General features: G+C 45.0%; 1 protein-coding gene across 1 annotated transcript; it reads right to left on the minus strand.

The window, feature by feature from the left end:
• Positions 1 to 8571: 8571 nt before the first annotated feature.
• Positions 8572 to 11814, minus strand: LOC6532676 (protein hairy). Its single transcript, XM_002093384.4, has 3 exons — positions 11210 to 11814; positions 10059 to 10154; positions 8572 to 9923 (listed from the first exon to the last, which is right to left on the minus strand). The coding sequence occupies exons 1-3, from the start codon at positions 11306 to 11308 to the stop codon at positions 9102 to 9104; spliced, it is 1017 nt and encodes a 338-aa protein (XP_002093420.1). The 5' UTR covers positions 11309 to 11814; the 3' UTR covers positions 8572 to 9101.
• Between the last annotated feature and the right edge of the window lie 2647 nt (positions 11815 to 14461).

Genomic DNA, 14461 nt, shown 5'->3' on the forward strand with positions numbered 1-14461 from the left:
GTCACAAGTCACTGGCGACGTCACAGTCACACGAACACTCAAAACAGCGGGGAGCATTCGAATTGTATTCATTTTATTTGGCGAGTCGCTAATTCTAAGTGCTAATAAGCATTTAGAGACATCGTTAGTTAGTACGTGGCAATCGGCGAGTGGGTCATTTCCGGCCAGCCATCAATATATGTTATTTTGATTGATTACCCCAAAAATTACCGGGCTGGTCATCAGCCTGGCTCATCGGGCTATTATCTCTGCGATGCGTCACAAGTTATTCGCACATTTGATATGCACCTAAAACCTACTATATTCTATATTCCCCCCAAGGGGCCATCGCAGGTTAATATCGGGTATTTCCCCAATTATTCGACAGTGCCTTCGGTCTTGCCAATTAAGCTTTGCTACGAAAAACATCTCCGGCACTTTGGCAATGTCACCGGGTTCAGTATACAAATTGTGCGAGAACTTTCAGCGCCCTTAGAAGAATTTCAAACGCTTGCTCTAAGAATTTCAACAATGACTATCTCATTTTGCAATCACCGGCATTTTTTCCATATCTGTTGTCAGTTGAATGCCAAACGCAGGAATTTCATCACACTTTTGGCCCATCTATGAGTCATTTTATGGGAATCTGAGCATTAGTGCGTTGAACATGGGTAGATTGATGTTCTGATGAATGGTATCTGCCATGAGATGATTTCATGGCTTTTATCTTATCAATGAAAGCGTAATAATGCCAGCGAGATCTTTCTGCAAAAAAAAAACCCGGAAAATATTTGTTCTATTAATTGATCCATAAAACCAATTTACTCAGCTACCTCTGCTCTTTCGCGTAGACCTAATATAACAAAGCCAGTAGCTCCAGGCTGCACTGATTTATGGTGCTGCCATATTGCCCCATTCGGCGAATAATTTCATTTGTCAAAGTCACCTTATCAAAAAGATCCATCGAGTTGCCGCGGACATTGCGGACTTTGCATGATGGCAGTTCCATTACTCATACGCCAGCGAGTACACATGCACTTGACTTTGTCGCGCACTTGTGGCGGTGCACCCCATTTGAACTGTCCATCGTTAACACTCTAATGCCCGCGTGACCCGCTGGTGGATATGTACATATAAGCTCCACATAGCCGTTGGTTAAGCCCCAACTTAAGTGCGACTATTTTTGGGGTCGGCCCGCTTCAAAGCGGATGTTTACCCCCCCAAAATAGCTGGCGGATTTCCCCAGTCTGGACTGGCGTTTCCCACAACATGTTATTGATTGCAGAAATGTAAGCCACGTGCTCTAGTGGCATAATGGATGAACTGAAACCGTATCACACGGCACACGCTTCGTGAAAATGAGGAACGGGAGCCACTTGAAAGATAATTGCTAACGAATTTATAGCCGAAAAAAATGTGTTGAAATATGGGAGCATATGGGAGTATGTGTACATGTAGATCGATTGGAAAATACCCTGAAAGTATAATTTCAAACTAAATTATGATCAGTTTTAGTTTCTGATCACAGCTGCCTGAATTTATGTTTGGATAATAGACACCATATGCATTTGAATGCCATCCATTAGATGACTCATCGTTGTAACATCGTATTTTATATCGATCCAATAAACAGCCAACGATAATGTCATTGTCAACTCATTTGCCGAAGTTCAAGTGCCCGTCATTCATGAAGCAAAACGCCAGAGAAGTCACGTTTGGAGCAACGCGATCGTCATCGCATGGGCGTAATGCAGTCAAAGTGGGCGAGTGCGAGATGATGACCAGGAGTCCAGGGTGTCCAGGGTTCTACGACTGAGTGGTCCAGTAATCCGAGCAAACACTCTCAGCTTTCGCACGCTCCAAATGACTGTGTCCACAAACACAATTCGCGGAAAAGCGAATCACAGTGCAAATTTTGGAGCACCACACCGACGGGCACGGGACAAGAGCTCACTTAGTTCGCCTGATTAGCGGGGCAATCAATCGGTTTTCATCGAATGGCTGATGTGTCCAGCTCCAAGCAAAAGGGGGTGGGGCTGTCAGAGAAAAAAATAAGAAAAAATAGTATAAATATTTGCTCTCCTCCCCAACTTCGCCCCTAAAAAACTAACACAAAACTGTTGATCCATTAACACGTTTTGCGGCAGGAGGCGTGTGCTCTCCGTTGGTCGGCGGTTTTTGGGGCGTTTGGGTGTGGTTTTGGGGGGGGCGGTGGAGCCTGGCCATGGCGGGTGGTGGGTGGTAGGGGGGTCAGGTGTGGTGTCCAAGGGTGGCGGCAACAGCAGCCAGTTAAGCAAACACAGCCGCGCAAGCTGCAGTGGAATATTCCCACAGTTGCGTCAACGTCAATGCTCCGTTGTTTGGTGATTTCAATCAAAAAACACCGCGCAAATAAATCACAACAAAAATGTGCCAAGTCAACACAACAAAAGCAGATATCAGAATAACAGAAAGCAGAAAACTGGTAACCGCCGCACCGAATGGCAAACGATTCCCCTCCAGGTCCCCAAAACAAAGCCCCACTCTACAAGGAACACGGAAAAAAATTATTATCAGGTTTAGTAAGTAAGCGGTGGGGAATTCAGAATAAGATATAATGTAATTGGATATGAAATAAATCTTGTTTAATCTTTGATTCTTCCTCATATCGAAACTGCAAATCTACAATTAACAAAACCTAATACATGTCAGTGATCCCACTTACTTTCAAATTTGTGCAAAGTTTAGTGGATATTGTTTTGGGAGTGCCCACTATATCACTTCTAAACATTTGTTCGGTATATCACAAATTCTAATTATTATAATTAATGTGTCTGTGTTCTTTACTCGTTAAATTAAAATATATTTTAAATCAATTTCAGCTTATAAATATTGTGTAGTGTAGAATTACAAAGATTGCTTGTCTTGTTCTTTATATCTTTGTTCTTTCAGATATTTTGGGGCTTTGAATACTTTTTCTTGGATTTTAATAATAAAAACCAAGCATCAATTTTACTTGTATTTTTAATTTTCCCATTTACCTTTGTCATTTCTCTCTGTGGAATCAGCAGAACTGCGGAGATGAGTGTTAATTTCCGGCGGAGCAGAGGGTGTCTATAGAGTGGGTCTGCAACTGGCACTGGGAGTGGAAGTGGGTATGGGATTGGGATCGGGAATGGAAGTGGGAGTGGGAGTGGGCGTGAATTCCCCGGGGCCAAACCTCCGAGTGGATCCACAATTCGATGGAAACACCAGCGGCAACGGGGACGGCGACCGCGACTGGCACCTGGTCGACGATTGACGTCCCGTCCCCGAAACCGAAACCGCGATGACTTTGGCGGTGCTAATCAGACGAGCACATGTTGACACTTCTCATTGGCGGGTCTCGAGCCGTTGATGTAAACCATGAAAATTTTCCACTTGCGGTGCAATGGGTCAGGCCCCAGTCTCCCAGCCTCCCAGTCTCCCAGTCTCCCAGCCTCCCAGCCTCCCAGACAGCCCCAATCCCACAGCAATGGCATTTTCCTCTGGCACGCGCACCAAAATTTTTTCTTTTTCTGTTTAATTCAGCAGCTTGTGCTTTTGGTTCGCCGACAGTGCGACACCGATAAGAATGACGACGCTCCACCTAAAACCCGCGGAGCTTAGACACCTGTTAGCAGTTCCCAGCTGCTAAGTATTGCGATATTCCAAAGTGACACATATCGCAGATTAGACCAGTAATGCAGGAGCCTTAGTAATTTTGGCCAGCTTTAAGATTGCATCAGTGGCGTATGAGTAATGTCTCCGGCGAGTTATTTCGTTTTCTTTCGAAACGTAAAAGTAATATATATACGTTAAATACAACCATTTTTTTAGGTACTTCAAATACTTAAGACTTGTTTTGGAAACGCAATAGAATCCTCTGCACCTGTAAGAGTTCCATTAACATTCCAAGCATTTCACCAAAGATATGGCCAATTACCAATGATAACGTCTAGACTGAAGACTGTTTAGTTTGCAAACATGGCCAACACTCAATCGAAAAACGCCAAATCCGCTTTATCAGATTATGCGGCAAATGAGCGCCGCAAACGCTGACCACTATCAACCAGAAGCTGCCCAATTAATTCCCCATTTTGGACTTAACCCACTCCCACTTAACCCACTCGCTCTCCACCACTCCACTTGATAAGTCAACAACCGTTTGGGTGGAGGAAATGGAAGTGGGGGCATTGGGAGTGTGGAGCCACCAAGACCATATGCCCAGTATACTAGTAAACTGCGCCATTTCCATTTTCAAATCAGTTTCAATGAAAGAACTCAAATTGCGTGACAGAAAACGTGATTCAAGTGGGTTCCGTTGCCGTATTAGCTGCATTGCCTTATTTATTTGTATATTTATTTACTTTTTCCACTTGCTATTGCTTGTTTCAATTTCCCAAAATAAACGGCTATATTTATTTATGTGAAATATTTTGCGTGGCCTGCAGTTTCCTATGCACGGGCTCTGAAAGTTTATGCAATCGAACAGCACAGAACGCAACTCAAAAACGGAATGCAAAACAAATACAGAGAAATGAAAACGAGTGCACTGATGAAAATTCTAATTTAACAATAAACTTTGAGCTAGAAAAAATACAACAAATAATTAAAGTGTAATTAAAGAACTAAAAAGAAGAAGCCAGTGAATTATTATTATATTAGAATTATATTCTTTTACTAGTACATTTTCCTCTCTGCAATTCTGCAAGTGAGTTTGGAGTGATGCATGTATGTACATATATCGAAGCACCGTTGATATTTACATCAGGTGAAGTCAGCCCCCAACCCCAAGGATCCAATGGCATACGATCAGGTTGCTCGCTGGAATTGGTTCGCACCACTGTGATCACCGGAATGGGGCGGTCACGTGCCGCTCAAGGTGATAAGGTGGTGGTGGTGATGGTTCCCTTCGGTGGCTCAACTTAGGTGGTATCAGCGATAGAGTGTGTAAACACCCCCACCAGAATTTTAATGGCGCAGTGTAAGGTGTAAAGTAGGTGAACTGGAGTTAGTTAGAGAACTGACCTTGCTCAGTGGTTGGGATGGTGGTTCGGGGTTCGTGGTTTGGGGTTCGGGAGTGGTTAGTGGCTAGTGCCACTTGAACCACCGAACAGCGAGTTGAATGTCAAAGTCACCGAATTCGATGCCGTCGCTTGTCTATGCTGAGCACGTCTGCTAGCCCAGAAGCAATACAACTAAAAACAAAAAACAAAAAAAAAAAAACAAAAAGCAGCCGAAACCAGACAAAACGACCTTGCCGTCTGTGTAACTGTGTTTAGGCCCAGTTAGCAGCTAGAATCTCATGAATCTCGTTGAATCTCAATCTCCTTGAACCGCCGCACATGGTTCAATAGCACCTAACATTTCCGAGATCCCCGTTCACGGGACTCGCGCTCATTTCATATGCGTTGCCTCTAATCAAGACTCGCAGAACGGGTTCAAAAACACCGAAAATATACCAATCACAATAATAATCCAAACAAAGTCAGTGCGGGTGTCAAGAGCAGTCGGCGAGTCATTAAACTTGGCTCGCATTTGACATTGCCAATTGGCTGGTAGGGAAGTGGTAGTGGAAGTGGAAGTGGAATTGGCATTAGAGTCGCGAAATTCTTGGGTCATTCAACTTGTTTATGCGTACTCCCCGTATTCACCAGCTGCAGCCTCCTAAGCCAATGGCGACTTCAACTCCGGATTATCTGGGCGGCAATTCGCCGAAAAATCTGCGACGACGACGAAGCGATCTTCAATTACCATGAATGAAGTGGAGTGAACTGGAGTAGAGTGGTGTGCTGTGATGCGATGCGAAGTGAGCTGCTCCATGCCGCACACAATTCCACGGAATGCTACACGAGTCGTCGTAAACAAACAGCTTTGTTTTTTCATTCATTTTTGGGGTCATTTGTCAGAGCAAAACGTGACAACTGGCGACTGGCGGCATTCCACGCAGTCGCGAATAGCCTCAAATGTCGCACCAGACCCTGAGTTCCCTGACTTCTCAGACTTCCCTACCATCATATCACAACCCAAGTGAAACCCACAAGAACACAGTACCCAGTACCCAGTACCAAGTACCCCGAAGTTCTTTAATTTCGATTTCATTTGTGCGCAACTGTGGCAAATTCGCTTTGCGGAGTGGAGTGACTGCTGGCGTTGCCAAGCAGATCAAATTGAAGGACCACCGACTTTCAAGCGGAACCAAAAATCGGACGACATGCTGACTGCCGTCGAAGGAATGCGGCTATGCAAATTGCAATTTGCACAGAGTGCTGATCTGGAAATTAGGTAGCATGCATGAATTATAGGGAGCACTTAAGGTTTCTAAAAAACCTTACCGAAATATGTAAAAAATATAGCCCATCAAGAAAGCAAAGAAATGGTATAATATGTGAGCAAAGATTTTAAATTTGTTTGTTTTCAACCAGTAGGTACATTTCCTTTAATTTCTAATCGTTTAAGGAACTTTATTCTATCCATATCAGAGGGTCAAAGAATTGCATTACTAATAAATGAGATGGGTAAATGTTATTCTTATATAAGCATTCTGATTCAGGCTCCCTTGATATACATACATTAGTCATTTAATAAAAACCATTACTTTAAAATCCCAAAAGGCTAACCCAATGAGTTTTTTTTTTGGGGGGTTTTGTGATTAGAAAATTTAAATAGAAATTTGGTCCTCCAATGAAACCAGATTTTCGCCAATTAAAGCGAACGATGATGACTCAGTGGGCGCTTTTTATTCCCCCAAAGGCGGTTTCTTTGTAAATTAGCAGACATGCTGGCAAATTTTTCGAGGCTATTTCCAGCTAGACGAGCTGCGATGAGTAATCCTCATTAATGGGCCGAAAGTCGGTAGCCCACAAATGACTAATCAAGTGCACTTTCGGTTCAGTGGGGCAAAAGCCTGGTCATGCAACCACCCAACCACTCAACCACCAATCGGACTTTTCTCGAAGCGTGTTTCCAGTGTACTGTTTTAGATTCCAGAACATGCGACATCTCAACGGCGTTTGCTGTGTGCAATCTTTGCTTTGTTTTCACGACAATTTTCCCCGGACTTTGAGGCTGCACGAGTTAGTTTTGTGAATATATGTGGGATCTAGTCATGCGGCGAATGAGAGCAGGCCCAGATTCAGACGCATTGCATCACGGGAGCGGCAGGCAAACTCTGCACTTGATTCACCAGCAAATGGGAAAACAAATTTATACACTTATCCGCTTTATCGCACTCATATTATCAGCATGATGCGGTATTTTTTCCGCAGACTTCGCGGAAACTTTTGTCACGAGCATGACGATTAATGGCCCAGGGATTTGCTTAGATTAGAGTGGTGGGGGTGCTATGTGAATATGTGAATTGAAGGGCGTGACTCGGTTCGGTTGCCACTGGGCAACAGATTTCCCTAATGACTGATTAACTTGTATGCGAGTATATCGTGTAGCTAGTAACTCACTGCACTGGAGTGGAGTGAAGTGGATAATTCCAGGGAAGTTCCATCGTTATCAGCCATTCATGATCCATGGCGATATCCGATTGAGTTCCAACTAACGCGATCCGGATCGACTTTCCTGCGGCTATGGCTATGAGTATATTGGCCAACCTCTTGAAATTCCATATGCCTATAAAATTCGGTATTATGCTGAATCATCAGCAAAAAGAATTTGTTGATAATTGCAATTAGAGCTAACCTGCGTTGAATTTCAAAATACACTCTTTTGCGACTTAGCTTTTGCAGCAAAACTTGGCATGCAAACTCAATGGTTGAAATGCAAAATATTTTGAAATACTATTCGTCACAGCTGCTAGAATTCCTGGCTTATCAAACGGATGTGTGAAAATCAAAGCATTCCCATATAATATTTATGGCACACATATATCTATATCCGTTACGCTCTGGCCACAAAGAAACCTTCAACCCGTCGTGCCGATTACATTAGCAGAAACGACCACAATCGAGCCCCTTAAAACGTAGTAGTTGCAGTGTAGAATGGTCGATCCTCTCCAGCGGAATGAATTTCACCATGGCCATGCATGGTCATTATAATTAGCGTCGAAATTTGCTACGATAAGTCATAAGTCGTCGGGGGGCTCGATAAGTCTCTTGTCACTCTGACCGTTTAACCTCCAAAAATAAACAACATGGGACTTTCACCCGATGAAAGAAGAGACCCAGTAAAAGATACCCCAACCACCAGAATAACGAAACTGTTTTGCGTATTTGATTTTTTAGTAGAATCTTTTAAATTTATTTCTTTTTAGTGTGTTGTTTGTTTGTTTTTTTCTTTCTTGTTGATTTTTTTGCTTTTGCTTGCATCAAATTCTTGTTTTGTTTTTTCTTAGAAGCTCATTATGTTCACTATATCACGTGGCCTTATGAATAGATTTTTGTGTTTTATAAATATAATTATTCTTTGATTCGACTTAAGAGCGAGAGAAATAACTAAGCGGCTTAGCTTAGCTGGCTATGGTACAAAACCTATACTTAAATGGAGATGTACATACGTCTATGTGTAAGAGTTATATGCTTTTGCGTTTATCTTTTTCATAAAAAGTATTTCAGCTTTTCAAGTGTTTTTTTTCTTTTCACATTTCGATTTGCGGTGAGTGTGTTTTTGGAAGACTTTCGCTGATTTGCTGTTATTCAAAGAGTAATACATGATACATGAGGCAATTCAACACCAAGTACTTGGACTGAGGTAGTTTGGCGATGTCCTGGTAGAATACCGTTCTCTCAAATCGTTTACATAATATAATAATAAATAAATTATAACAACGTTTGTGTGTTTGTGTGTGTGTGTGTGTGGGTGCGTCTGATGAAGGTCCTTAGTCTCGCCGGCTGGTTTCCAGGATATAAGCGAGGAAACTGAGCCGACGAAGCCCGTGGACCGAGTTAGGATTCGCATGTTTGCAACACTTCAAAGCAACATTTGCGCAATCCCGGCGAATGATGTGAAATGTCTACGCGCATGCGCACAACGCCTGCGCCTGTGTGAGTTGGATGAGTTGTGGGTTGTGAGTTGGATGAGTTGGATGAGTTGTGGGGGGGTCAGTCTTAAAAGCGGGAGATTCGATAGGGGGCTATCTTCAACTGCATATGTGCATATACAATAGACACCCTCTACCAGGGCCGCCAGGGCTGCTCCTCCTCCTTGATCTGCTTCTTGATCACCAGCGACAGGGGCTGCTGATCCATGGGCACGCGCTGGATGACCGATGGCTTGATGTCCATGGGCTCGTAGCTGGAGTTGGCCGGACTGGGCGGTGCGTAGCTGCAGCTGCTGCTGCTTCCGGGCGCCGACTCGTAACCGGCGGAGGAGTGCGAGCTGGCGGAACCGGTGCTGGCCGTGCGCTGTGGCATGCTAACCAACATGGGTTGCTGCTGTGCTGCTGCTGCGGCTGCTGCTGCTGCGGCGGCGGCTAGTTGCTGCTGCTGTTGCTGGTGCTGCAGCAACTGTTGCTGCTGCTGCTGGGGCAGGCTCTGGGGCAGAACGAGGGCAATGCTGCCGTTGGGCAGCTTGGTGGGGATCACCTGCATGCCATTGGGCAGAAAGTAACCGCTGGCCGTCTGCTGGATCTGGCCAAAGAGGTAGGGCGCCGCTGCCGCCTGCTGGCTATCCTGCTCCGGCGAACTGGGCGGCGAGGGCAGCATCTGGGCGTGGATGGACTGTTGTTGCTGCTGGCGCTGCTGCTGGTGCAGCTCCGTCTTCACGCCATTGATGCAGTTGCTCAGGTGCTGCAGCAGGCGACGACGCTGGGCGGGCTCGATGCCGGGAAAGCGGCTAACCTCGTTCACACAGTCGGCGAATCCGGCCTTGAATTTGTTCACAATCTTGGGATCGGCGGCCTGCTGCATGGCTGCCTGCTGGCGCTGCAGCTCCTGCAGATGCTTCACTGTCTTCTCCAGAATGTCGGCCTTTTCCAATTTGGAGTGGCGAGCCGGCTAAAAGTGGAGATAAAATAATTCGTAAATTAGTAAAATTCAACAAAAATAGTTTAGATGTTTTTCGAGTGTTTCATTAATTGAAAAACTTATATTTTTCTGTTTTTTTTTTTTGGGATCTTGTCAGATACTTACGTCTTTTTTGGTGGCATCCAGAATCAGAGTCTTGAGTTCATTGAGACAGTTGTTAATACGGGCACGTCGGCGTTTCTCCATGATGGGCTTGTTCGACTGCAAGAGGCAAGAAATGGAAAAAACATCGATTAGTCACGGCTTTCGCATGGTTAATTTGACCTCATGCAGCGACCCAAAAATAGAGTAAGCTGCATGGGTCTACATTTGGATGGGCTGAGATCAAGGAGGAGGCGGCGGTTGCTGGTGAGGATCTGGGGGATCTGCGGGGAGCGAATTGACTGGCTGGCGGCCAAATTTAGTCGCACGGCGCGTGCTCTATTTATAGCGCCACTCGGCCGAGGCATTTATTTAAAAATAGTTTGGCGGTTATAAATTACAGCCAGTGGCTATAAATAAACCAACCAGGTATGAGCGCAAAAAAAAAAAAAAGAGAATGCGACAAGGTCAAAGCGGAAAATTCGAAGATGACAAAACTAGGTACATTATTATCTAGGGAGCACAAGTTGCCAAATTTGGACACGTACAAAGTCAGCTTTTTTTTTGCTGGCCAACTCAATGAACCGGTGCCGCTCGAATGGCCAAAAACGGCGGCTGATGACCGACAATTGCAGCCACCACGCGACGCACGCGCCAAGTGGAAGCCGAATCCGATTCCGAATCCGAGTCCAAATCCGAATCTGGGAAGCTGGTGGGCAGCTACGCCAGCCAATTTTGGGCGGCACTCATGAATGGATGGAGCGTGTGTAGTCGGAGTAGTATGCCATATGCCACCATAGTAAATGCCACCAACGCGACGCGAGATAAATTCGCTTTGTGTTGGCGCGCCGACGGCGGTTGCGCTCTTTTTTTGGTTTGGCTCAGGCTGTTTTTCTTATTTTTATTCCCAACCAGCCATGTGGGAGATGGCTAAAAAGGAAATGCATTTGGGCAGCGGGATTGATGGGGCCAGTCGCCGCCCACAGTCGCGAATGGAAATCAACTTGAGCTCGAAGTGGGTGGCTCTCAATTAGGGGAATTCTCGATTTGGTTTGGTTTGCTTCGGTTCATTTAATCCACAGATTTCGGGGGAACCAGCGGTTCTGATTTAATCCATTGCGGGAGGTTTTGGGGTTTTGGGTTTTTCGAGCTTAGTTTACTCGATAGACACTTACCCGACGGTCACTTTTGAGCGGCGTCTCCTTGAGCTGGGCCGGCACAACGGCGGTGCCCAGAACGTTGGTCATGTTGGCTGATGTTACGCCGGTAACCATTTCGGTCAGATATTGTTTGTTGAGTTTGAGGCACAGTTTGGGTTTCACTTGGCAGCAAATCTGAATTTGCTGCTCTTTGCAATATATGAGTTCACTGCTGTTTTGGCGTTTTAGTCGAATTCAGTTGACAGTTATATTTAATATTCAAGTTCACTTGGTTTCACTTTCGCGCAGCGTCGCAGAGAAGCACGTAAAATGGTATTGTATCTGAGAGTTCTCTTGCTGTTTTCGTTTCGGTTTATCAAAGCGGAGCGATAGAACCTCACGCTACGAAATGCGGCAGACGAATGAGCAGCAGGTTCTGGCTGCAGTGCGATTAAAAGACCGAAACGACTCGGCACGAAGCAGCAGGATCGATCGTTCGGCTTTCCGATGCTTGCGCTCGCTATATATATATATATATGCGTGTGTGTGTTTGTGTATATAAACGTGTATGCTTTACTGCGTCTGTAGGTTGCGGAGCGTAGCGGGACTACCTTATCGCTGGGCTCTCGGCGGACGACTGACGATTGATCGACAGGTTCGTGGGCTAAATCGCCGCTGCGAGACGCGAGCGCGAGCCACACGACCGCACCAATACAGTTGCACTGGCATTGCGGCTACCTAGGGGCATACTTTATGCGCTACCTGCTCGCACGAGTGTGTGCGTGCATCTGTGTGTGCTGTGTGTGTGTGCTTGCGAGCGGTACCTAAAGTACACACCGCGTTACTCATACGCCCCCGTGGCTCGCGGGAATGGGCATTTCTTCCTTTTTGGAAATCACACTGCGAAACCCCCATTGGTGATCGTCGCTCGATTAGCGATCGGTTTGGCTTCACTCAGGGATTCACAAGAGGCTGTGTTTTCTGGTGTTGGTGGTGGTGCTGTTAGTGGTGCTGCTTCTGCGGTGGTTTCTGTTTCTGGTGGCTCGCCGTTTCGTCGTGGTTTGCTGATTCATGCGGCCAACGCGACGACGTCCCATAGAAGGTGAAAATAGCTGGCTATATGACGCCACCCCAGCAGTGCGACAGGTTCGCTTTTTTGTGTGTACTGTGTGTATCTGCGGCTCGGGGGTCGCTAAACAGTAAACAAGATCACAAGGTTGTGCGCACGCCAGGCGGAAGTGGGTGGCTCGCTGGTTGGGTGGTTGGATGGTTGGTTATTCGGGCAGTGGGTGGTGGCTGGTTGCTATAGTTTTGCCCATAGCATTTTCCAGACCAGTCTGTACAACAGACTCACTCATTCAGCATGCCGTGCGCCTCAATTAAGTGAAGGTCGCCCTTTTGGCTTTTGATCGATAGCCGCCGACGGGCTGAATGAAATGGAAATCGTTATGGACAAGGCTGCGTGGATCACACGTGCTCCGCCGGACGCTTAGATTCAGTTTGATGGCTTCTACGTGCGGCGCTGGCTTTTCACGTTTTACACATACTTATGTATTATGTTTTGTTTGGTGTAATGATTTATTGAAGGTTGGCTGTAATTACGCGACACACGGTATATAGCTAACTTACTATTCATTAACAGAATAAAAAAAAGGGTATTCAGAATATTAAGGTGAAAATGAAGTTTAAGCTATTATTTATTTGGTAGTAAAAGCCTAAGTGCGTCACACATATTGAAAGTGATATTTTGAGTAACGGCTTAAGCCCCGTATTATTTGTAAAATATGGGTATGGTTTCAAGAACTGGAGATAAACATGCAATTAGTGTAACCAGGGTGAGATCAGTAAAGGTAGATGACATATATTTGGGTTACACGATCTACAAAGGGAAATTACGTTATCTTTGACGTTTGTTTGTGGGAAATAATTTTAAAACCTGACTTGGACTCTGACCACTTATTAGTGAAGTTATACCGAAACCACAAATGGTCAACAAAGTTACATGGGAATGAGTCAGTCAGGCAAAAAACTTAAGGCGGGTGTTTACATTCTTCTCTTTATAATGAAAGCAGCTGGGAGTTTTTAGATAGATGCTAATAAAGCTGAATGTAATGGAAATGAACAAAAAAAAGTTTACAAGGTAATACCATTTTACCATACTTCAAGGGGGATTTCTGTTAAATAACTAAATTACATTCTACTTAATCAACAAATGAATTCATGAAAACACAAACATTTTTGGGGAATTTCTGACATTTTTTGAAAACTGTCTAGTGCGTTGTGCGTCTTGTGGTCGCCAGAGAAGGTTGTTATGCCGTGAACACATGCCCCAACATTATGGACATATATATAGGCGGTAGTGGCGGACGTCGACAACACCTTCGCGTTCCAATTACAATTTGGCAGCCGATCAAAAGGCGGCCCGCCCGCGGTCAGCGTCGGCGGAGACAGCGACTGCGGCGGTGGCGGCGGCAGAGGCGGCACTTGTGCATGCCAATTTAATTGCAACGAAAAGCAGCAAGAAAATAAACAAAAAAAAAAAATAAGAGAGGTACGGAAAACGTTGGCGGCGTTTTACATCATGCTCGCTGGCCAAAAACAGCCAAAGGTGTGGATGTATCTCACGGATACAATGCTAAAGATACAGTCACATATACAGATACAGATACACTCGCAGTTGTTTGTGCGTTGAACGCCCAATTTGACGCCCCATTGTTGTTGCTGTTGGCGGACCCGATCACATGCAGCTTCTAAAATAAACTGTGGCAAAAATTTATAGTCTAAAAGGCGCAAGCACACAAAAATGTGCGCATTGCTAATTGCGTCTAAAATTAGACAGCGCCAGATCCCCAGATTCCCCATAAACCCCGGGAGCCCTGATCACTGAAAACAAAACAAAAACGTTGGTGGGATATAGGAAACTAATTTAAGATATTTTGAATCACTTTGGACCATGTAACTAACTATTTAATAATCATAAAAGCGATAATAATAACATGCAATTAAAAAGAAAAAGTTAAGAAGAATATCTTAACTTGATAAGTATCTTCCTGATACTAGTCCTGATATCTAGTCCATCTAGTATCCATTGAACTATTTCTTTATCTGTTGATCCTAGGGCTCTGTTAACAGCGACGTCGCGAGTTTAACAGCGCCAGAAACGCCCACGCGCCGCTTTTAAGTCGGTAGTTCGGCAACAGCGGCAGGTAACTAAAAATAACAGTACTTGGTGGGGAAAGGGGAGCAACTGTTAAGCCAGCGAGTGGGGCAAATAGAGTGAGAAAGAGA

This window comes from Drosophila yakuba, chromosome 3L (genome assembly GCF_016746365.2).
Source record: "Drosophila yakuba strain Tai18E2 chromosome 3L, Prin_Dyak_Tai18E2_2.1, whole genome shotgun sequence".
NCBI classification, from domain to species: Eukaryota; Metazoa; Arthropoda; class Insecta; order Diptera; family Drosophilidae; genus Drosophila; species Drosophila yakuba.